Raw genomic sequence first — 25,183 nt, 5'->3', positions numbered from 1 at the left:
CTTCGCCCGCTTCCGGTCGTCGTCGTCGTCGCCGCTGCTGCCGCTGCTGCCGCTGCTGCTGCTGCTGCTACTGCTGCTGCTGAGGCTGCTGGCGGAGGCCGGAGGAACGGGCGGCGGCGGCGGCGGCGGCTGAGAGGGCGGCGGCGGGAGCGGAGCGGGACAAGGGAACGAGAGGAAGCGAGCGAGGAGCGAGCGGAGCGCGCCGAGCTCCGCCCGCCCTTCCGCCCGCCGGAGCAGCCGAAGCAGCCCGGGCCCCCAGCCGCCGCCGCCGCCCGCCCGCCCGCCTGCCCACCCGCCGGACAAAGCCCGAGAGCCCGCGTCCAGAGCCATGTCCTCGTCCGCCGGCAACGGCCACCAGCCCAGCCAGAGCCGCGCCATCCCCACCCGCACCGTGCCCATCAGCGACGCCGCGCAGCTACCTCATGACTATTGCACCACGCCCGGGGGGACGCTCTTCTCCACCACGCCGGGAGGTGAGCGCCGGCCGCCCGCGCGGCCCTCACCCGAGCCTGGAGCCGGCTCCCGAGCGCGTCCGCGCCAGCCTCCGCGGTGTCCCCTCAGTTTCCCGCCACGATCCTTTAACTCAGGGCGTGTCCACGCTGGCCGCTCCGGCCACCCCGGCTCCGCCGCAGCCCCACCAAAGCCCCCGTGAGACAGCTTTCGGGAACCTTAACTTCGCGTTCTCTCTCGCCTGCAGCTCGATTCAGTGCGTGCCCACTCTGGGAAGTGGCTCTCCTGTAGCGAAAAAAAGCCCTTGTTCCCGCCTCGTGGCAGGTTTACGCACTCTGCCCAGTTTTCTGCCCCCTCTCCTCCTGCTCCGGGGCAAATTCGTCTACACTTGGCCCTGCACTCACTCCGCATTACCTCTGCCTCTTACATATTGTGTAGTTGTGCACATTGACGCTTGATTTTGGAGCCGTCTCCCGGGCCTTTGTAGAAAGGAAGTTGGGGAGAGTAAGTCGCTCCTGGGACGCTGCGATGACTTGTTTAGCTGCTTTTAGAACACCAGGAGAAGGCTGGAATGCGGAGTTTGGAAGCCTCGCCCAGTGTTATCCTGCTTTGACAGCATTGTTTACTTTGCTGGACCAGGCCCCGCGGGTGGGGGGAGTCCCCAGGCTGGAGGAGGAGTGATAAAATAGTGCTCAAGTAATAGTGTTGAGGGTAGAGCGCTGGCAGCCTTGAGGGTAGAGTTTTGGCGGCGCCGCCTTTGGAGGTAGATCGAAGAGGGCGTTGTCAAGCAGGGCACCCTTGCTGGGGGGCTTGCTTGATCCTGGGGAAGGGGCAATGCAGAGCGGGGTTTCTGAACACTGCTTTTCAAAGTACGACCAGAAACTGTTTACAAGGAAGAACACTGGGGTAGAGGTGAAGAGCGTTGAATTAATTGGTCACGGGAAAAGGGAGCTCAAAGGTTGTCTTTCCCCTCACTGGGCTTTTCTCCAGAGGGAGGAGACTGGACTGCGATCTTGAAGGACATTATGAAGGGAATGGTGCTTCATTTTTAACTTCGTAACTTTGCCTTTTGGTGACGGCCTCTGGCTAGAGGGTTGGGACTTTGCTGGCAGCCCCTGCAGTCTGCAAGATTGCTAGCTTCGTTCTTGTGGGCTGGGCTCACCAGTTGTACTACAACCAATCCCCTGCAGTTAGGCCTGGGCGATCCTTTAATCGGTTGCACAATAGCAAGGCGGTAGAGTAAGAAGACGTTGCCAACAGGGGATAAAAATCTAGGAGAGAGCTCTACAGAGGAATCCAGCCAGGCCACTCTAGGGGTGGGGTGGCTGCCTTGGAAGACTTTTAAATGACCCAGGCAGGAGAAGTTCATCAATAAGTGTAGAGAACTGGGCTTAAGGACGTTATAACTTTGCAGAGGAGTGGAGTTTCTAGTGAGGTGGCTTACCTCATTGGAGAAACCTCCCTCCTCACCTGATCTGTTAAAGGCCAGACCCTGAACATGCTGAAATCTTCTGGCCTTTTAATCGTGAAAGATTTTGGCAGATCAGAATCTGCTCCAGATAGGGTTGTCTTGAACTTGAACTGACAGCTTTTAGGAAATGGATACTGTTTTCCAAGGTGATGGACAGAGATTTATAACTTCTTCCAGAATTCTTTGTGAATTCCGTAATGCCTGTGCTTCCAGCAGTTCAGAACTTATGTCATAGTAGCAACTGCACTCAGATATTATTTCTTTGAGGAAGGAACTAAACTTTTAGCTGTATATTAATCATTATTCCCCTGAAGGAAGAGCCACAGGGACACCCTTTTTGGCATATTTCAGACAGCCAAGCTACAATGCTTTTAAAGTAAGGGTATAGTCTTTAGGCGTACTTTAAAGATAGAAGCCTGGGGCTTCCCTGGTGGCAAAGTGGTTGAGAGTCCGCCTGCCGATGCAGGGGACACGGGTTCGTGCCCTGGTCCGGGAAGATCCCACATGCCACAGAGCGGCTGGGCCCGTGAGCCATGGCCGCTGAGCCTGCGCGTCCGGAGCCTGTGCTCCGCAACGGGAGAGGCCACAACAGTGAGAGGCCCGCGTACCACAAAAAAAAAAAAAAGATAGAAGCCTGTCTCATAGTCTGGATTAGTTCCTACAGTGCTTGGAAAGATTCTGCCAGAAATACTGATTCATTTATCCTGCCTCTCTGTGTACATAGACACTGCTTCTTTCTCAAATATCACTGACCCTGTCTCCAGATTCTACACTTCTTTTTTTAAATTAATATATTTATTGGCTGTGTTGGGTCTTTGCTGCTGCGGGAAGGCTTTCTCTAGTTGCGGTGAGCAGGGGCTACTCTTCGTTGCGGTGCACGGGCTTCTCATTGCGGTGGCTTCTCTTGCTGCGGAGCACAGGCTCTAGGCACACGGGCTTCAGTAGTTGTGGCGTGCGGGCTCTAGAGCACAGACTCAGTAGTTGTGGCGCACGGGCTTAGTTGCTCCGCAGCATGTGGGATCTTCCTGGATCAGGGCTCGAGCCCGTGTCCCCTGCATTGACAGGCGGATTCTTTTTTTTGCGGTACACGGGCCTCTCACTGTTGCGGCCTCTCCCGTTGTGGAGCACAGGCTCTGGACGAGCAGGCTCGGCAGCCATGGCTCACGGGCCTAGCCGCTCCGCGGCATGTGGGATCTTGCTGGACCAGGGCACGAACCCGTGTCCCCTGCATCGGCAGGCAGATTCTTAACCACTGTGCCACCAGGGAAGTCCCGGTTTCTACAGTTTTTAATTTCTGTTTTAAATACTTGTCATCTTAGCTCATCTCTTATATTGAGCCAATATTTATTGGTAGAGCACATTGTCATCTTTAAATTTTTAACACAAAGACTTACATAATGTGTTTATAAGATATAGCACTGTTGTGATTGGATTTAATCACTATTTTATAGCAATTAACTCAGTGCTGCCTAGATGTTCAGTACTTACTGATTTAGTTTTCCCCCCGCTTTGGAAAATTTCCAATTTTCTGATGGTTTGTTCATCTATTTTGTTACATTTCCCTCTCTCCTCTCATGTAATTTTCCTTCCCTGAACCAGGGTTGTTATTTGGTCACCTCTAGGCACCTGAATTAATCCGGTTAGGTACCTTAAGTGAGTTTTGTGGGTCTAGCGAAGTGCTTTGCAGAAAAGGGGACTACAGACAAAAGTAGGAAATGCAGTCTTTGCTCTCAGTGGTCTTAAAATCTTGGTGGGGGTTAGGGGTGGAAAAGCTTTTTAGTTCTAAAACAAAAACTTTTAAAGAGTCAAGTGCTAACTTATATATTTCAGACTTGAAAACATTTAGAAAAGCGATAGAAGGCTTGTATTGAAAAATCTATTTAGTAGGAAGGAAGGGGATTAGAGTTTTCTGTCTCAAACTTCTGGAAACTTTCTGGAGTGTCATACACATGTCAGAGCATTCCAGGATAACAGTTGATGTGCTGAATGTCCTAAATGATCAGACTGGGCAAGGACATTCACAGCACAGTGAACTTACCATCTCTCCCCACAGAGGATACAGCTTACCCTTGAAAAGGTTTCTCAAAATTGCATTCCTGTGGTTTGGAAAATGAGAGTTGGGTGAAAACATACTTGCTGTATTTCTCGTATTTTTAGAAGTGTACATTTTCTCATTATTAAGGAAGAGTAAAATTTTTGAGTAAATTCAAAATGCCCTTGGATTTTATTTTGTTTTATCTGCCTGTGGAGGAATGGGGATGAATGACGTTCGTTTCTAACTTTGAGAAGCTGCTTCTGGCCTCAATGAAAGGTAAAGTTACTGAAGTCTCCTTCACTTTTGTGACATTAAGAAGGAACCTAATGCTTTCATTCTGTAACTGAGAGAAATTAAGTAACTTGTTAGTGTCATACAGCTAATAAATGTCAGTGGGTAGTCGCAAATTTAGTGTCCTGATACCTAGTCCAGTTTTTTCCTCTCTTGTCTTAAGATGTGTATTTTCCTAGGAAAGGAGGTTTACAAACATTTAAAAAGACTCTTCTACCTCTGGAATGCTAGCTAATGCGATTCTTTTTGTTATCTTATTTTTTTTAAGTTCTGAACTGTCTCCCTGTGGGAGGGTTGTGCTCTGGGGAGTGAGCAGAAACACAGAGACCTCTTTGAGCCTTTCTTTTTGCCTTTCTTTTCCTGCATAACATCCTCATCAGCTGTGGAAAAGTATGCTGTTGCCATAACAAGAGCACCAGAGGGGAACTAACTATGATGGTCTGAAATCTTGTTCATACTCTGTGCTTCCTCTCTGCCAGCTGGAGAGTTGCTGTGATTGATTGGTTCACTGAAGGCCATTGGAAGGGTCTGGGGATAAAGGAGAAGACAGGAAGAAGGGAAAAGAATCCACTTGGAGTGAGCCATAATAAAGTAAGAGTATTTGGGGGGAGTCCTGAGTGTTAATCTGATTCTTTTCTTGGGAGAAATGAATAGAGCTCTGTGTAGATATGGGGAAGGAAGGCCAGTTTCTCACTGTTATAAAATTTCTAATTCAATGACCTTGGGCTGAGTTTATTCTAGGCCAAAACTTCTGAACCAGCAAGAGTACTTATTTGGCTCTCTCGTTTCAGTTATTAACCAAAGGACTTCATGATTACATGTGAGAAGTGTGTGAAAAACATGTTGAAAGTTGTCCAGTCACTTTGCCTTGTGTTAGAGGAAGATGGCATTTACTTATCTCAGAGTAACAAAAATTAACATGTGTTGTCATTCCGGAGCAGATTTGGCTGTAGTCTCATATTCGTCAGCTGCCAAAGCATGTACTAGAAGATGTAGCTCAGTTTTGTGTTGGGTGCATGTTTGCTGATGAGGGACTGAATTCTGAGCCTGGGAAGGCAGCAGCCCTCAGCCGCAAGGCATATAGCAGCGTGATGTGTGGAGGGGAGTGCCTCTGCCTGCTCCACGTCAGTCACAGCCTGACGAGGGAAGACAGAGCTCGAGCTCGTCCAGGCTGATAGTGCACCACTCCCTTCTGCTCTCCGGAGGCCTGTGTGTGAACCGGGAAGGGTGGAACGTGATGAGTCTGTAAATTGGCACTACCAGGGTTGTTCCCTGGTGCAAAGACCTTGTGAGGACTGGAGTCTTAAAGATGATTTTGTGGGAGGGGTCTTGCATGGTTTGGAGACAGTGTAAAGATTTGCAGGTCAAGTCCTTTCAATTTTTCGATATTGTCTTGAATAATATTCAGGCTTCATGGATTTGTATGGACAAAAAAATATTTTGGTGTGTGGACATCTCATAACTAATGACTAAGGAATGTAAGGTTTTTTATTTTTGTATGGAATCAGCCAAAATAATTTTTGGAACTCAAATAGCTACAGTAGTAAATAACGTTGTAGGAGATGCTTCACTGCCAATCAGCAGTAAAGTAAAGGCTGTGATGAGAAAAAAAAAAGATTTGCAGATCAGACAAGGTAAAGTTAATGTGGGAAAGCTAGTTCATCTGGTTGGAGAGGAAGAGAGCCTGAGCAGGACAGTAGTTTGTTGGTGAAGGATAGATCTTTTTCTTGGCTCCCAAGTGTTTCGATGAACAGATTAATGTGCGGGACTTCCCAGGTGGCACAGTGGTTAAGAATCCGCCTGCCATTGCAGGAGACATGGGTTCGAGCCCTGATCCAGGAAGATCCCACATGCTGCGGAGCAGCTAAGCCCATGTGCCACAACTACTGAACCTGTGCTCTAGAGCCCATGAGCCACAACTACTGAGCCCACGTGCCTAGAGCCCGTGCTCCGCAACAAGAGAAGCCACCACAATGAGAAGCCCGCACACTGTGACGAAGAGTAGCCCCTGCTCGCTGCAGCTAGAGAAAGCCCTTGCGCAGCAATGAAGACACAATGCAGCCAAAAATAAATAAACAAAAGTTTTTTTTAAAAAAAAAGATTTTTGCTTATCTATTTATAATAAAACAAAAGTCAGTTGAAACTTGCTGTCATTCAACTTATTGAATAGGTAAGGCCTCGGCTACCATTTTCAAATTTGTCTATCACAGAACTTTGTTTTGCAAAGATCCCTTAAAACCTGTGTTATAACACCCAGCAGCTATCTATCTGATGTGTGGCTCATTTTTAAAGGACCTCTTCACCTGATACTCAGGCTACAGTTTGAAGCCAGAAGCTCAGAAATTTATGAGTGTTTATATCTGAATAAATGATCTTTCAGATCCTTAGGACAAATGCCCCGACAAACTGAAGCTGTTCATTTCATTGAGTAGTTTTTAAAAGTAAAATCCTTAACAAGCAAGGATCAATTAACTGAAAAATACAATTCAATTCTTATAGATTCCTTGGGATTATCTATATACAAGATCACAGTTGCCTGTGCATAGAGATAGTTTTACTTCTTTCTTACCAATCTAGGTGCCCCATTTTGTTTTGTTTTTCTTGCCTAATTGCCCTGGCTAGAACTGGAACCTTTAGTACAGTGTTGAGCAAAAATGGCAAGAGAGTGACAACAGATTCCCTTGACTTGTTCTCAATATTAGGGGAAAACCTCCAGTCTTTCATCGTTAGGTAAGATGGTAGCTGTGGTTTTTCGTAGATACTCTTTATCAGATTCAGGAGGTTCCCTTTTATTCCTAGTCTGTTGAATGTTTTTATTATGAAAGGGTGTTGGGTTTTGTCAAATGCGTGCGTGCGTGTGTGTGTGTGTGTGTGTGTGTGTGTATGTATATATATATATGTTGCATCTATTGGGATGATCATGTGATTTTTGTTTTTTATTCTATTGGTATGATGTATTATGTTAATTATTTTTAGATGTTGAACCAGCCTTGCATTCATGGGATAAGTGCCATTTGGTCATGGAATATAATCCTTTTTATCTATGTTGCTGAATTCAGTTTGCTAATGGTTGAGAATTTTTGCATCTATATTCATAAGGGATATTAGTCTGTATTTTTCTTGTGGTATCTTTGTCTGGTTTTAGTATCAGTGTAATACCTCATTCAATTTTAATTTTTTTAGAAATGGCCTGCTGTTTATAGCAGAAGTGAGCACTGGTGAAGATAGACCATTGCTCTCTAGGTTCTAAGAGGTACCTATCAGAAAGTTTGAGAGGCTTGTGGTTCATTTTAAGATGTCATAATTAATCCTTTGAGCTTGAGAAAGGTGCTCATCTCATTACCAGAGAATGTTTATGTTAGAGCCGGGCTGCTTTTACATTGAAATGAAACCACTCTCTGGTCTGATAAATTCCTAGAACCATTATGAAGAAGCAGCACTGAAAAAAAGTGACCTAGACCAGTGATCTCCAGTAGGCTTCTTTGCCTCTTATGAACTTTATTGATGAGTTCCTCACTATGAGTAAAAGTAGAAGACATTGATATGTATATATGCATTGTTTTTATTTTTATTTTTTAAGTGCTCAAGAGGAGTGAACTTGGGAGGAAAACAAGAAGTGGGAATGAAAGCCAGGCTTGAATCTGAGTGCTTTCCCCATACCAAAGCAGTGAGCGAACCTTCATTAATTATTAGCATTACAGAGGCTGAACCACAACGTCTGTGAAATCTAATCCAAAGAATTGATCCAGGATGCAGTCAACAGTCTGGCAGATCCAACCAGCATTTTCCTGGAATCAGAGCCAGGCATTTCTTGAGAAAATTTATTTCAAGATGAATGTTCAAGCCCAAACAGACGTGGACATATTTGATGTACTTCATTTTGATAGACTTAAAATCAGTCGGCATTTATTTGAGATTAGTTTGTGGTTTGTATACCACTTTGGACCTGGTACTAACTAAAAAGGTCATTTGTTTCAGATCATTTTGCAACCAAGACTCAAGAGAGCCCGATTTGCTTAGAGTACCTTGCTTATTTGTGTCGGTCTCCTGGCTCCTGTGTCACTGTGTGATCTTTCTTTGGATGCTAGTTTCTCCATCTGTAAAATGACAGCCTTCTGCCAGATGCTGTCTAAAGCCTCTTCTAAGCGCTGGACCTTCCGCATAGGAAGATGGTCATTATCAACTTCCCTTTCAGCCTAGGTTTGTGTTCTGCTATGGCAGTGTCCTACGTGATTGAGCAGGGAGCCATCCTTTGACATTAATATCTTGGAAATCTTTATTGGAGTTAATCAAAGGACCATAAGGATTGGCTTTTCACAAACCTTGGAAGTCTTCCGTTTGCCATAATTATTTAGCCATACTAAGTTATAATACACTCTGGCTCCAATTGTGCCTTTTTTTGATGTAAAAATTGTCCCTCTCATGGTTTTATTAGCATTTTAGGGATTTGCTGGTTGTACACAGTAAATGTGGTTTGGCCACCATCAACTTCCCTGGAGGATACTGGGTTAGGCAGCTTTTAGCCTCCTCTGGGTTATCTGGCATAGAGCTTTTAGGAGTCTGTCCTTTCATCCAGAGCCTCCATGAAGAACAGATGTTTAAAACTGTAGTTCATTGAAGAATGTTCTCTAACACAGTCAATCAAACACAGGCCTTGTTAATCACCCTCTTAAGCTGGAATAATAAAAAGCAAAGAAAACCACTGTATTTGTAAGTCCTTTCTGTATTTTCACTTCTTATTTTCCCTTATTATTGGGGGAGATGGGCTTGGGAGGAAAGAGGGAAAGCGGCAGACTACCTTTCTGAGTGTATTGGAAACACTTGCTGCTTGTTCATCTTGTATCTGTTTCTGATCTCTTGGTGGGCCCTTACATGAGGCATAGATGGAGAATGTCAGGAATTTCTAATGGAATACTGAGGTTACTTGCCAAGTGTTTTGTTGTTGATGTTGTTGTTTTCATTTCTAGATTTGAAGGATACCTTCTTCCTCATGGCTTTAGTGTCAGTCTGTTATGTATGTATGTATATTTGCAAATTATTTTTGAGTCATTTTTTTCCCCGATACCTTATAATGGGGTTTGCTTTTTTTTTTTAACACTTTCTCTTGGTCTTAAAAAAAAATTTGATGGTGGGGGGTTCTTTAAGCAACAAATTTATTCTGTTACATTTCTGGAGGCTAGAAGTCTGAAATCATATATATTTCTTATTGGAAAATATACATAACATAAAATTGACCATTTTAACCATGATAATTTTAATCATGTTCCATGATTAAGTACATTCACATTGTTGTGCAACCATCACCACCATCCATCTCTAGGACTTCTTTCATCTTCCCAAACTGAAACTTCATACCCATTAAACAATAACTCCCCATTACCTGCCCACCTCCAGCCACTGGCAACCATCGTTCTATGTTCTGTCTCTATGAATTTGACTAGTCCAGGTCCCTCATACTCGTGGGGTCATAAAATATTTGTCTTTTGTGACTGACTTGTTTGACTTAGCAAAATGCCTTCAGTATTCATGCAATCACCCTTTTATTTTTCTTTTACATTTATTTTTTGTAACCATGAAAGTAAAGTTTAAAAGTCATATAGTATTAGGCTAATAACAAAAAGCAACATTCTCATGCCCCATCTCATCTCCAGTTCCACTCCCCAGAGAAACCATTTTAAACTCTTTCAGCCATTTCTTCTAGCGTTTACCTCTGGATTTCTGAATAACATGATTTAATGCTATTTCTCAGTTTTAGATATTAACAGTTTCCTACTGTGGAAGATGAGGATTTAAATTTAGGTAAATATTAAATACAGACGTGACGTGACTGACTCTATTGGTTTCCAGCCCAACAGCCGTTCACTTTTTCCGTGCTACCCCACATTCCCTCATTTTTTTAAAGTGGTAGTGTGCCAAGTCCCAGAAGATGCACCCTGACTACTCTGTGGCTTCCCCAGTGTCTGGGCTGGCGGGCATCTGACCCAGTTCTGGCCTAAGGATTGTAAGTGGGAAGACCACTAACGCTTTTCTGAGAAAGATTTTCCTCTTTGATGGCTGAAGTCCCCTGCGGGAAGCCCTATTTGACCCTACACTCTCCCTTCTTGCCTAGGATATTGTTAGGAGGGTGTAGGTTCATCTCAGCCTTCTTGGAGGGTTTTGTCACCAGCTATTCAAGCTTTTCAATTTGGGCAAGTTACTTATTGTTTCTTTTTCTGAAGTGTCTATTTGCATGAGTGGATGCTTAATTCTAATTTTGGAAGCAGCCTTAGTTAAAAACAGTTTTATGGTCAGGACCCTGCAAAAGTAAAGTAACTACTACCCTGTCAGTTAACCATGTTACAGTGGACTTTGTCTAGGTGGTTTTATTTCAGGTTATACAGTTTCTTGGGTGTATATAGCTTAATATATGCATTAATTATCATTTAAACTAAGCTACTTGGTCTTGAAAGAGGCCCTTAGGCTTGAATGACCTTGTTTGTGTACTAACCATCTTCACAAGCATAATTTTGGGCCTTCTTCATTCACCCTCTTGTTCCTTGCCATTTGAAAACCACTAGTTTTTAGATCAAAAGATAGAGCCTTTTTTTTCCTCCTCTCTGTTCTCCATCAAAGGGACTCAGTTTTACTCTCATGTTTTCCTAGGAATGTAGCATTTAGAAAATGCTGGGTCAGGGTATTAGATTTATCCGAAAAAGTGGTCACCAAGGGATGAAGAATGTTTATAGATATCTAATGTTGACCTAGATCTAAAGATTCCTATTTGTTTTGAAATCCAAACATGAAGACTAAAGTAATATATGCAAGTGTTAAAAACAAAATAGAAAAAGAAAAATTGAACAGAAGCACATAAAATGCAGAAATGCTAAGAGACTACTGCTTTTAACAGTTTCTGTTTATAGTGATTTTATTGGTTACACCACTGTTACTGTAAATAATATACGTATACCACAATTTCTTGATTTCTTAACATTGGATGATACTGTTGACTCCCTATTATGAAAATGAGGCATATAGGACACTTTCATTACTTTCTATCCTCTCATTTTCCCTCCTCTCTCCATTTACCAATTTTTGTAGATTGTTTTATTGTTTTGGGTTCTTCTGGGTAGTTACCTTTAAAACTGTAAATACTGTAGTTAAACCTCTTGTGTTTCAATCTGTTAGTTTTAACTCTCCACCATATGAGATTATACTATCTACCTGTCCTGCCTCTACTTCCCTGGTAGGTCTGCCTTTCCATTATTTTTTACAATATCAAGGTCTGTAATATTTACATACTCTTCCTTAACTATGATAATTCACATTTATTATGGTTTGATTGTAAACATTGAAAGTCAATAAATAGCATATACGATACTATGAATTTTGTAACTTTTCAATATAAAACCAAGGAGTATGATGATTTTCATAGAAAAGGAAATGGAACACTCACTGGACAGAAAAAGTTTCCACTGTCAATGTCAGATAGATTCTTTTTTTAACACTCCATCAATTTATTAAAATCATGCTCCATTTTAATATTGTGTTATATGCAAGCTATGGATTTTTTTAACCTTCTTTAGGAATTTATGGTTAACTTTTCTCTAGTTAGTTGTGGATGCATTGGTTGATGTTGAATTGGGCTGACATAAATGTGGCCGGCAGTCGAAATTTGAATTATTGGAAGTTCTTGCTTCAGAAAATGTGTCTATGCACATGTATAAGAGACCCTGAATATTAGGTTTTTAATTGTCTTGGAATTCATATAATTTCACAGTAAACACAATATCTAAAAAAGGAAATATAAAGGGTTTTTTCCCCTGGCATTTTATTCATAGTCAGGTCTTAATGTTTTTCTTTTAATAGTTTTGGTTTTTGAATGTCAAATGCTTTTCAGTTACACCACAGAATCCTTAGTCACATGTTAATTCCCTTTTTTTTGCTCTGTATCTGCTACAGTTAATTTTTTCAGCTTGCAGTGATCTAAAATTCAAACACTTAAAATACCGTGGTTTTGTACCCATATTTTCCCTGGCCATATTTAAGAACATTAACAGCATCAGTTAAGATCCTAGTTCTTCAGGGTGTCTTCTCTTCTGAATTGTTTATTTTGTGTGCATTTGAAACCAAATGTACCTTAAAAATCCACTAAACTATTAAAACAAGTGAGTTTATTAGTAAGGCTGAAAGAAACAAGATTAGTATACAAAAACCAATTGTGTTTCTGTATACTTTCAATAAACAATCCAAAAATGAAATAAAATAATTCCATTTAAAATAGCATAAAAATGATAAAATACATAGGTATAAATTTAACAAAAAAAGCACAAAACATATACTGTGGAAACTACATAACATTGTTGAAAGAAAGAGGACCTATATAAATAGACAATCCATGTTCATGAATCAGAAGATTTAATGTTGTTAAGATGGCACTACTCCCCAAATTTATCTGTATATTCAGCACAATCCCCATCAAAATCCCAGCTGGCTTCTTTGCCGAAGTTGACAGGCTGACTGTAAAATTCATATATGGATCTTTAAGAGACCTAAAATAGCCCAAGCAATCTTGAAAAAGAAAAAGTTAGAAGACTCACACTTCCTGATTTCAGAAGTTGTTACAAATCAAGACCGTGTATTACTGCCATAAGGATACACATAGATCAGTGGAAGTCCAGAAATAAACCCTCACAATTACGGCCAATTGATTTTTTTTTTTAATTAATTAATTTTTGGCTGCATTGGGTCTTCATTGCTGCGCGCGGGCTTTCTCTAGTTGCGTCGAGCGGGGGCTACTCTTCGTTGCGGTGCACGGGCTTCTCATTGCGGTGGCTTCTCGTTGTGGAGCACGGGCTCTACGTGCGTGGCTCAGTAGTTGTGGCGCACGGGCTTAATTGCTCCACGGCGTGTGGGGTCTTTCCCGACCAAGGCTCGAACCCGTGTCCCCTGCATTGGCAGGATTCTTAACCGCTGCGCCCCCAGGGAACTCCCTACGTGAATGTTTATAGCAGCATTATTCAAAGTGGAAACAACCCAGATGTCCATCAGCTGGTTAATTGATAAAATGTGATTTATACATACAATGGAATATTATTTGGCAATACAAAGAAATTAAGTGCAGTTGATCCTTGAACAACGTGGGGGTTAATCCAAGTGTAACCTGTAGTTGGCTCTCTTCCTCCATGGATTCAACCAACACTGACCATATAGTACTGCAATACTTCCTGTTGAAAAACAGTTCAAACTTGCATTGTTCAAGGGTCAACTGTACTGATAAATGCTAAACGTGAATGAATCTTAAAAACCTGCAAGTGAAAGAAGCAGTCATAAACGGACACATATTGCTTGATTGTATTTTATGAAATGTCTAGAATAGGCAAATCTATAGAGACAGAAAACAGATCAGTGGTTGCCTAGGCTGGAGAGGTTGGCAAAACGTGGGGAGGGACTGCTAAATGTATATGGGTTATCTTGGGGATGATGACAGTGTTCTAAAATAGTTTGTGATGGGAATTCCCTGGGGGTCCAGTGGTTAGGACCCGGCGCTTTCACTGCTGTGGCCCAGGTTCAATTCCTGGTCGGGGAACTAAGATCCTGAAAGCCTCATGGCACAGCCAAAAAAAAAAAAAAAAAGATTGTGGTGATGATTGCACAATTCTATGAATATACTAAAAACTATTGAATTATACACTTTGAATGAATTGTACATGAATTATATCCCAAAGAAGTTAAAAAATGTATTTTATTGCCCCTGCAAAGTCACAGGAATTCTTCAAAGTTTCTCTTATATCTGACACATTTAGGTAGAATTTCTACTACTTATTTCCTACTTGGTTCAATTATAATTCTTTAATGTTTATGTTGTTGTTAATATATAATTTAGAAATAGAAAGCTTGCTTTTATCCTGTGCTTTTTTTTCACCACCTCACCTCAGTTTCCAAGCTTATTGTACTACAGAAGTGAGAATAATCTTGTTCCGACTTGCAACGTGAATATTAGTAAGAACATCTCACGGTGAAATCTCACCCTTCTGAAACCTAGCCATGGACAAAAGTGGAGGTGACACAACAAAATCCATCCACTAAAGCTCCTTCCCTTTGTTCATTGGAAAACCATCAGGCGCCTTCCCAGCCTACTTGCTCGTATTTTACATAGTGTTAAAATAAGCAGATCACCAGTTTCCAAACCCAACAGATTAGATGTATCAAGTTAGAATGGGTGTAAAGGGTGTACTGTAGACTGAATTGTGCTCCCCCCCCATTCATATATTGAAGCACTGACCCCCACAATGTGATGATATTTAGAGATAGGGCCTTGGGAGGTAATTCGGTTTAGATGAAGTCCTGAGGGTGGGGCTCTCACAATAGGATTAGTGTCCCAAAAGAGACACCAGAGAGCTTGCTCCCCTCTCCCCCGTGGCAGGACACAATGAGAAAGAACTGTAAGGAAATACATTTCTGTGTAACACACCCAAAATGTGGTATTTGGTTAGGGCAACCAAACTAAGACATGGACAAAAGATGGTTCTTAGCCAAACAGTGAGGGAGGAGACAAGGAAACCATGGTGGGGAGGGCCATAAGCACAACCTGGCTATCTGAATCCTATTCAGTATAAGGAAAATACAGAGCACCAACTGAATAGGCCCTGAGACTTCCTATGTCACAACATAGTATAATAAATGAGTTTCATAATAATCAACCGGATTCATCAAGAAAGGGTTGGTTTTCAGTTTAAGGTGGTAAAAAGTTTTAAAATCTGTATTAGAAAAATTTCCATCCAAAATAGTTCAAATTATTCATTTTTCGAAAATTGAACTAAGTTTTCTGCTTTCCAGAATGATTCATTCCTCATAATTTCAGCTACCTTTTTGTTTGTTTGTTTGTTTTCTTTGGCTGCATTGGGTCTTCGTTGCTGCATGCGGGCTTTACTCTAGTTGTGGCGAGCAGGGGCTACTCTTCGTTGTGGTGCGTGCGCTTCTCATTTGCAGTGGCTTCTCTTGTTGCAGAGCACGGGCTCTAGGTGTGCGGGCTTCAGTAGTGGCACGTGGGCTCAGTAGTTGCGGCACATGGGTCCTAGAGTAAGCGGGCTTCAGTAGTTGCAGCACATAGGCTCAGCAGTTGTGGCTCGCAGGCTCAGTAGTTGTGGTGCACAGGCTTAGTTGCTCCGCGGCATGTGGGATCTTCCTGGACCTGGGATCGAACCTGTGTCCCCTGCATTGGCAGGCAGATTCTTAACCAGTGCGCCACCAGGGAAGTCCTGCCTTTTTGAATTGTTACTAAGTTCTTATTTTTCAAAGCAAGGAAAGTGAAGGTAAATTTCTACTTTCCTTGTCCTAAAATTGTATTTGAAACAGGATACAAAACTTCTGTCTTCTTTAAACGCTGTTTTCCAGGAACTCGAATCATTTATGATCGAAAGTTTCTGTTGGATCGTCGCAACTCTCCCATGGCTCAGACCCCGCCCTGCCACCTGCCCAATATCCCAGGAGTCACCAGCCCCGGCACCTTAATTGAAGACTCCAAAATAGAAGTAAACAATTTGAACAACTTGAACAATCATGACAGGAAGCATGCAGTTGGTAAGAGAATGCTGGTATTAGGGACCAAGAGGGTAGCCCTGGGATTCAAATGTCAGTCTGCTGTGGGTTGAAAAAATGTTGATGCTTCACTTATAACTAATATTCAGTCATATGTCTCTAAGGTTCCCCACACTCCCCTCACCAAGGCTTATTGAATTGTTCTGAAAACCCTGAGTTCTAAACCATAACCGGATCTAATATAGGTGGGGGTTGGGGGGTGAGGAAGAATCCAAAATCAGGGAATGGTAAATCCCAAAGAGGACTCCTTGAACCTGGGCTTTGTTGGACTAAGGGTAACACACACACAGAGAAACAAAACAATTTAATAGCTCCCATTTCCATCACCCTCAAGAAACAGACCTTGCTTCTTACAAGAAGAACGTCATTTTTGTGGTGTAGAGCAGCGGTCCCCAACCTTTTTGGCACCAGGGACCAGTTTTGTGGAAGACGATTTTTCCATGGACTGGGATGGTTTTGGGATGATTCAAGTGCATTACATTTATTGTGTGCTTTATTTCTATTATTATTACACTGTAATATGTAATGAAATAATTATACAACTCAATCATAATGCAGAATCAGTGGGAGCCCTGAGCTCGTTTTCACTTGCCCCTCACTGATAGGGTTTTGATATGAGTCTGCAAGCAGTTGATTTATTATGGTCTCTGTGCAGTCAGACCTCTCTGCTAATGATAATCTGTATTTGCAGCCGCTCCCCAGAGCTAGCATCACTGCCTCAGCTCCACCTCAGATCTTCAGGCATTAGATTCTAATAAGGAGCGCGCAACCTAGATCCCTCGCGTGCGCAGTTCACAGTAGGGTTCACACTCCTGTGAGAATCTAATGCTGCAGCTGATCTGACAGGAGGCAGAGCTCAGGCGGTAATGCGAGCAATGGGGAGCGGCTGTAAATAGAGATGAAGCTTCTTGCCCACAGTACCAGTCCGTGGCTGGGGGGTTGGGGACCCCTGGTGTAGGGAAAAGCAGTATGGTTTTTCACCCCGTTTTCCAGGACTGCCTATAATATTTCAGTAAATACTCCCCCATACTCACACACACACGTTTATTAATAAGTCCTCTCTGTGTCTGTGGAAATGGCCAGCTCCTGAAGTACACCTTGGATTGCACTCCATGACCCTTTTACACGAGCCAGCATTCTGCCTCCTCAAATTCCAAATGAGTTTTTAATGGACAAAGTGTCGATTCAGAGCAAGGCCAAAGTTCAGAGCCTCCAGAAGAATGTGCTGACTTGATAGATGGCCAGGTGCTCCCCAGGAGCTCCCGTTTGGTCAACCTCTGGACAAAGGGACACTCAGAAAGTTTTCACTTGTATCCTTTCCCCCAATTGCTCCTCCCTGTGGGTGATTTGACTGCCATTCTTGTTTTTCCCCCAGATTAAAAAGACTAGCCAAAGCAAAGCAGAATAGTTGTTTCAAGGCTGCAGGGAATGGGACAGTTTGAATTCCTTTTTGACCTTTGTGCAAAGGGAATTATAGTTAAGACTGTTTTTCTTTACCTCTTCATGCTTAACTTTTCCTGTTCTTCATTCTAACCAGGAGATGATGCTCAGTTTGAGATGGACATCTGACTGTCCTGCGAGGATCAGAAGAAAAGCGGCAACACTGAGACATGTGTGTACCTGATTTGGCCAATATGATCAACAATGCAGAGACAGAAGAGGCAGTCCCAGCAATCCCTGCTGCAGTCTCCTGCTCCCCTGCTCCTTCTCCGGGTGCCAAAGGATGCAAAGATGAGCTGCATCTGACTATTTCTTCTCCCTATTTCCTGTTCCCCTTCCCAGTTAGACAGTTAGATTGAAGGCCCTTCGCATATTTCTGTAGAACTAAGCAGCCCACAGACGAAAACAGTTAACCTCTGGTTCCCCCTTCCCCCCATTTTTTTTTAATCCCAAATCAAATATCAACCTACCAATAATTGGCTGGCTGGGAAGTCTGGGGAAGTGATATGGAGGTCTGGGGAAGTGATATGGAGGAACATCATTCCTGTTCTTACCCTCTGTCTCTCCTCCCTGTCTTGCTCATGTTTCAGTGCTGCAAAAGTCTGAGTTTGGGGTCTTGAAAACCCTTGGATGGAAATAGTAAACAGGAAGAGAGCTGCTTTCTCTTTTACCTTGAGGTGTTTGTCCTTGGGGACCGAACGCTGTTTGTACATCTCTGGTAGCATTACCCTGGGGCACTGTTTTGAGGTCCACTTCCCCTCCTTCCTCTGGGAGGAATGTCTTCTGTCTTTAGTATTATAGTTCATCTTCCCATTTGTTTACTTATCACAATTGTGCAAACATTTCTTAACTCTACATCGGAAGGGGGTCTTCGGTCACCAGTTGTTCTTTTTCCTCCCCTTTTCCCACCCCTCCCTGCTTGCATCTTGTTGCTTGCAATCCTTTTGTACTCTGAGCTATCCACGTGATTTCTCCTGCTCCCAGAGCAGGTCCCGGAGGCTCTTTGGATAAGGCCCGATGTATTGGGTTGACCAAAAAGTTCGTTCTGGTTTTTCCATAAGATGTTACAGAAAAACCAGATCGAACTTTTTGGCCAACCCAATAGTCCTCTACAGGATGATACCCAGGAATGACCTCGGAAGACATTGAACTGTTTGAGTACCCAGGCTCAGTAGTCCTTGTTTTTCAGTCCAGTGAGCATTGTGCTACTTGTTGTCTGTGATTTTTGAGTTTGAAGTTGACTTTCAGAAACGCTCTTAGAAAAGAGCTGAACTTCTTTCCTCTGTGGACCTGCTTTGTTTGGCTGCTGAGATAGATAAGCATGGGCTTAAAAATGCGTTCCTTCCGCTTTTCTATCTTTCCCATGGTACTCTGAATTTCCCCGTCTTTCACTCCCTCCCTCCCTCCTTCCTTCCTTCCCTCCCTTATCTCTGCCAGGCCATTTTTCAAATGTACATCCGGGATACCTCAAGTGTCGGTATCTGATAATATCTGTCACTCCTCTTAACTGAGGAGTGACCTTTTATTTTTAAGATGAGTACAGACCTATTTTTAGATATGTTTTCAGTACAATTTTGAACAGCAACTTTTTAATTACACATCTTCCAGTGTTAGGAGGGTGAGGATTGTCCGTAGGCGAGTCTGCTGTTCCACGTCACCATCCCTCGTCTTCCCTCGTCCCTTACGAGCTCTTTCCTTCTCGCTCTAGTTTTGGGTGTGCATGTTTGGAGTTTGTAAGTGGGTGGATTGTGAAACTGGACCCTTCTGCCTTCCCTGGGTTGTTCATGGAACCTCATTCTTTTCCCTTACCCTTTGCTGCTTCATCCCCCATCCCGTTGTCCTGACTATTGACTGGCCCAGTAATCCTGGGAGAGTGACTCTCCTCATAGAAAGACAAGTAAAATAGCCACTGGTGTCCTGGGAATTTCTGGTTGGATTTGGTGCCCTGAACCCTCTTATTAAGAGATCAGATCCCAGGGTGAGAGTAACAGGCCACTTGGCTAAGATAGAAAGCTGTTTTTCTTTTGAACTATGAAGAGACCCTGTTTGCGAATACATTTTAGACAGAAAGAAGGAAGGGTGTCTGAGGAACTTTGTTCTGTTTTCTGCTACAAAATGTGAAGAGTTCAAAAAGTGAAACCTTTTGTGATGGTTGATGTCTCTCAGGAATAAGCTGGATCTCCAGTTTTGGAGATGCTTTCAGTCTCAAAAATTGATGAATGGAAAAGTATTTTTTGTTTGCTTTTTAATGTATCTCTGTTTTGATTTTAATTAAACTCCAAATTTCACTTTACATACTCTTGGAACAACTTAAGGTGCATTGGTAATTTGCATGAGAAGCTTGCTCAGGACCTCATTGTCCCCTGGGAGCTTGATTCTTTGGGAGTGACGCTTTCATCCTCCTCAGGGCCCGGCCTGGGCATCCTCTGGAATCTGACTCCACTACAGCGAGTAGTCGGGCTGTCAGCAGAAGCACGTGCCCTTGTTTGCTCTTTACTGCTGCACATGAAAACTCGGCTTCCTCACTGAAAGACGGGGAGTGAATTTAAAACATGCCAGCTTGAGTAGTCTTAAGATGCCATGTTCCCCTTGTTTGCTCACTTGAGGAATTGCTGCATGTGGCCCCCTAATCAGAGGCCATATTTCTAGTACTTCTTGGGAGTGTCAGCTGTATAATATAGCAGCTTCCCAATCCTTTAGCCATCTCTGTAACGACCTCCATACTGCTTGGTGCAATTCCTTCCTGGAGGCCACTGCTACTAGAGATACTTTGGCCTCCATAAATCGGCATTTCAAAGATAATTTCACAAGGCAATAGATGAACTTCCAACAGATGACACCTTTGTGCCATGCCTCATAGAATCATTTTCAGGGCAAGCCAGAATCCAGTAGGTGGTTTACTCCTGTATGTTTGGAAGGAATCTCACAGTTGAAGCCCTAAATGAATAATCTCTCTGGGCTTTTTCCTGGAAAGGGAACCCCCTTAGGGTAGCATTTGATTTAGGCGGTTCTTAAAATCTTATTGATTATTTGTACTTTTCTTCTTAGGAGAAAACCATGTTTCTGTACTTCTGGGGACAATCCATGTCGGTGAGAAATGACCTTGTCCAAATTCCAGCAGGAGACATGCATTGTCATGATTCTACCTCCTTCGTAGTGTGGTGCATTAAGTTCACCACTTCCTCATATTCTGTTGAAATAGCTATTGTGTTCTCAAGACCACAGTGTAGAGAAGCTGGCTTCTAGCTTCCAAGCCAAGAGTTTTGTCCTTCCATCTGCGTTAGTTATCTATTGCTGTTTAACACATTACCCCAAAACTTAACATCTTAAAAGAGCAAACATTATCTGTCAGTTTCTGTGGTTGGGACCTGGGAAGCAGCTTCACATGATGGGTCTGGCACAGGGTCATAGGAAGTTGCAGTCAAGATGTTAGTGGGGTCTGCAGTCACCTGGGGCTTGAGAATCCACTTCTGAGCTTTCTTTGTGGCTGTTGGCAAAATGCCTCAGTGTCTTTCTGTGTGGATCTCTTTTTAGGGCAGCATGAGTGTCCTCACAGCATGGCAGCTGGCTCCCCCTGAGCAAGTGATCCCAGAGAAAGAGGGCAAGGAGGAATCTGCAGTGCCTTTTATGACAGTCTCCGAAAGCACACGTCATCACGCCTTCCTATTCCGTTCCTTAGAAGCAAGCCACTAAGCCAGCCTACACTCAAGGGGAGGGGAGTTACACCCCACCTACTGCATGGAGCGGTATCAAAGAATTTTGGGTGTACTTTAAAACCACCTCGCCCCCAATAGAGAATGAAACCAGGTCAACAAGAGGGGGTAGGTTTAAAGTAGATGATATACTGAGAGAGGTGTTGTTACTGAAAACAGTTCTCTTAAGATGTGCATCGACAAACAGATGAAAAACGGATTCTCTCCCCACGGCTACTGCCAGTTTTAAGAGGGGAGGCAAGAAATGGCAATTCCCAGGAGAATGTATCTATACATTTGCCTGGCGTATACTGCCAGCAGCCCAAGGTTGCTTCTTTGTAAGTCCTTGGCTTGGTATCTAAGACTCAATACTGCTTGCTCGGTATCTCCTTTAGCCAGGAATTGACAAAGGGAATTGGATCCTTCTATTTGAGCCACTCAAATGGACTTAATTGGAGTCAGGGCTGTTAAGCAAAGGGAGCAAACTTGAATTACATTTTGGGTTACTGGGCTGAGGAAAGCTAACCGTTCTGATTCAGGGTGACATAGCTGAGCGCATCCGGAAGCCAGGTCCCCACCAGAGTCGATGCTTGGCACCTGCTGTCACAAACTACACCAGCTGAAGCAGACTTGAGCCAGGTCTGTCACTCAGGAAGCCACTTCTCAATAAGTAGGGAACATCTGGGAATTAGAAATGTCTGTCTGTGCTTTATTGTTCTTTAAATCCACTGCAGGTTAACTCTGCGTGCCCACCTCATCCTGGGCTTCCTGATGGAAACGGGTTCTTAAAGAGAACCAGTGCTGTCTTCACCCTGAAGAAAAACTTAGATGAAGCTTGTCAGTTCAACACGTGTTTAGTGAATGTCTGCTATGTGTTTCTGGCACCTGTGCCAAGTTTTTAGAGATTTCAGACATCTTAAGGATGCAAATTCTTGTTTGGATTTATGCTCCAACTCTTCCCAGCATTTTATCTATAGCCCTGCTTGCTTTAGAGTATGCTTGAATAAAAAAGCATTGCTGCTGAGGCAGCTATAAAAAAAAAAAAAGAAAAAGGTACTTCTTCCAGAATTAACGAACTCATCTTCAAAGCACCTTCAAGTGAATTTTTTTCCGTCTGATTTTGAGGTGGAGTCAAAATAGGTGGTCTTCTATTTTTGCTGTTTGGGTTACCAGCTCTCTGGGTCTGTCAGACCTTAGGGGTATCATGTATCTTGGCTGCTTGAAGCCTGGGCCCTCAGCCCTTTACGTTCCCCTCCAGAAGGGAGGCCCGGTGCTTTTCTCTCTGGGTCAAAACTTCCCCTTATCATGTTTCTGGACTACATGATAAGGGGAGCTATTTATTAATCTGCGAAACCCAATCTCTTAGCTGCCCATGATATCTAGGAGGGGGTAGTATTTGTTTTAAAGAAGCGTTGTCAAAAAAAACAAAAAAGAAGCGTTGTTTCCTTGGGAGGGCAATTTCTGTCTGGACTTTGAAAGGGGGCGTAGTTACCACCCATTACTATCCCCACCGCTTTACCTCTCTCCCAGCTTTTGTTAAAAGATGACATCAGATCTTGAGGCAGTCGGGTCACAATTCTTTAGAATGCTTATACCCCAGGGGCGTTTCCTGTTCTAGTCATGTTTTTCCAGTTGAGTATTGGCGTTTCCCTGAGGCTTGCTCACGGACATGTCTGATTGAAGACTAAGGATGGTTGATACAGTCATTACTGTCACCTTTCCCACCCTCTGTCATTTACATTTCTTTCTCTGGGCTGGTCCTGGAAGTTGACACCTTTTGGCAAAGCTTAGATTTAGGAGAAGTATTTCAAGTCCCTGTTCAGATGATCTGTGGTTTCTCTTTGCTTCCTCTGCCTGCAGCCCTGGCAGACCATACTGTCTGGATCCCCAATGGAAAATAGTACTGAGATGAAACACATTCCTGGGGTATTTAAACTCTCTCTCTGCCACCTTTCTAAGAGTGGGAGGCTGGCAGAGAGATGCTGCAGTGCTTGATAATCATTTGGCCACGTTGAAATTTCCAAAGGGAGCTCTTGCTGGTGCTTAAACCCCAAATTCCTGAACACCTGAGATTGCATGAATCTAGCACAGAATATCCGTTCTTGCCCCAATGTACCCCCTTCGTCTCCATCTTGATCTTTAAAACAAAACAAAAAACCCAAGCCCAGGCCAAGGGTCATTTTTACTTGAAACCAGGAGAGTGGGGGAGTAACACGAGAGATGAGGGGCAAGCTGTGTGGTGAGGCATCCTGCTCCTGGTGTGTGTTCCAATCACTGAGGACTGTGAGCCAGTGCCTTTCCTTCGCCTGGAGATGGAGCCCATCTCTTGCCACCTGGGTGAGGAGACCCTCTGCTACCCAGGGGCGAACCTTAAAGAGGGTGTCTTGGAGAGCCCAGAGGACACTCACGTTTTTCGGATGTCCATTTTAAGCATCTTTAAAATGTTTTTTATATATTAAAAAAAAAATGTTCTTCCCTGTCGTTGTGCCACCAGTGGCCCAGTTCCATCCATTCTGAATGGAAAAACAGAGACTGCCAGTACTTTCCTTGGTCTTCCCTTCGTCTCCCTTAATGTGGGTATCCCCTTACCCGGCCTGTCCATTTCACTGTCGTGGATGGAGAACAGAGGGCACCACGCAGTCCTGAGGCAGTCCTGTGTGACTCCGTGATCAGGTTTTTGTTTCTTGTTTTTCTAACTGTCCTTCCAAACCAGCAAGTGTTTGGAAATTAGGGGGAAAGTTAAATTCTCACCAACGGTTGCTGTTACACTTGAATCAATAAAGATCTTGAGTATCACCTTGGTGTTTTTAATTTTTTTTTTTTTTTTAAATTTCAGGTGAAATCCTGTTGACACATTTTGGGCATCTTGCCTGGTGAGGAAGATGGGCAAAGGCAGTTGGCCACTTCATGTGTCAGTTCCTCTCAACATTTACGGAGCACTTTGTCCATCTGGCCCTGTATGTGCCAGGAGGTGATGTGTCCCTTCCCTAAGGAGCTTGGAAGTGAACACGTACATGCTGGGGCTGGATGCACCCAAGAAGGCCCTTCTTTAGGTACCAGCCTGGAGGAAGCCCAGACAACAGCTTTCCTGACGAGGGCTGCCTCTGCCTCTCAGGAGCACTTGTTAGAAATCCATCATATCTGATGTCTGAAAATAAACTAGACTCTGCTGCGTGAGCATCACATTCCTTGCTATTATTAGTCCAGTGAGGCTCACATATTAGTACTGAGAGCAAGAATCCTGTCCTTTCAAGAATCCTGTGGACCATGTAAACAGGTCCACAGAACAAAACAGCGTAGAGGTTTAGAGCACAGGCTTTGGAGTGAGACAGGCTTGAATTCCTTCTGTACCACTTCGTAGCAGTCACATTCTCTCCGACAGGATTCCCAGTCTCTGTAACCTTTGGTGTCCTTCTCTAAAATAGGGTTAAGTTAAGAAGTAGGTCTTACCTGGGTGACTGTGGGCTCAGGTGGGATCATGGCAAGCACTTAGCCCAGTGGCTGGTATGTCAAGAGCTCAATTACAGCTCAGTTGGTGTGACCAATAGAGGTGGGTCAACTGGGTCTGCTCTTCCCCAGAATGTGCAAGTTTGGGAGTGGAGCAGGCTTGTGTGACCCCTAGAAGGATGAAATAATCTCTTCAAGGGAAGATAATCTTGAAAGCCATTTCATATATCCTTTACTTTGCCCCAAAGGCAAATAGGGTATCGACTTGAAAGGCAATTTAGGATAGAGGGATAAGGCTTTTACTGCTAGTAAAAGGGGAGACTACATGATGGAGATTAACCCGACTGTGTTGCTGTGTGAGAGTCACAGCCGCTTCCCAGTTTCTGCTTTTATCTTTTCTCTACTCCTCCCTGTACCAGGCTCGCCCACTTCCCCAGCCAAGGAGAGTAATGCATCCAGTTTCCCCCAATCGGCTACTGACTTGGCACTGCTACAGGAACAGCGGAAGGAGACCTTTGCCTTCAGAGCAAGTTAAAATACCTCTGACTGAAAGCCCCTTCCTGGCCCTCAGGGTAGGGCAGGACTCAGTTCCCGCAGGCAGCATTTCCTCAGACTTAACAAAACCTGCACTAGCAGGTAGGTTCCAGAGCACGGAGCTGTGTTGTAGGCTCAGCCCCAAATACCTCTGGCCAGGCAGCAGAAGGCCCCTGCCGCTGACACACTGCACAGTGAGCTTTTAGCAGGGGTCAGCAAAACGTCCTTTCACTCCTTTGTGCCTGC

General features: G+C 43.7%; 1 protein-coding gene across 2 annotated transcripts; it reads left to right on the top strand.

Annotated features, from left to right (window-relative positions):
* EIF4EBP2 (eukaryotic translation initiation factor 4E binding protein 2) lies at positions 1-24,128 on the top strand. 2 transcript variants are annotated; one of them, XM_030862491.3, is made up of 4 exons: positions 1-473; positions 15,621-15,806; positions 17,362-17,436; positions 23,793-24,128. In XM_030862491.3, the coding sequence occupies exons 1-3, from the start codon at positions 329-331 to the stop codon at positions 17,391-17,393; spliced, it is 363 nt and encodes a 120-aa protein (XP_030718351.1). In that variant the 5' UTR covers positions 1-328; the 3' UTR covers positions 17,394-17,436; positions 23,793-24,128. The 2 variants fall into 2 exon arrangements, with proteins under 2 accessions (XP_030718351.1, XP_069899923.1); XM_070043822.1 differs by lacking the exon at positions 23,793-24,128 and having other exon boundaries at positions 4-473; positions 17,362-23,752.
* The last annotated feature ends 1,055 nt before the right edge of the window (positions 24,129-25,183 follow it).

This window comes from Globicephala melas, chromosome 16, assembly GCF_963455315.2.
Source record: "Globicephala melas chromosome 16, mGloMel1.2, whole genome shotgun sequence".
NCBI classification, from domain to species: Eukaryota; Metazoa; Chordata; class Mammalia; order Artiodactyla; family Delphinidae; genus Globicephala; species Globicephala melas.
This window is presented reverse-complemented; position numbering and strand designations above follow the sequence as displayed.

Coding starts and splice junctions, on each gene's coding strand:
- EIF4EBP2 (XM_030862491.3), top strand. CDS start 329: ATGTCCTCGTCCGCCGGCAACGGCCACCAGCCCAGCCAGAGCCGCGCC. Junction 474..15,620: donor CTTCTCCACCACGCCGGGAG/GTGAGCGCCGGC, acceptor GCTGTTTTCCAG/GAACTCGAATCATTTATGAT. Junction 15,807..17,361: donor TGACAGGAAGCATGCAGTTG/GTAAGAGAATGC, acceptor CATTCTAACCAG/GAGATGATGCTCAGTTTGAG.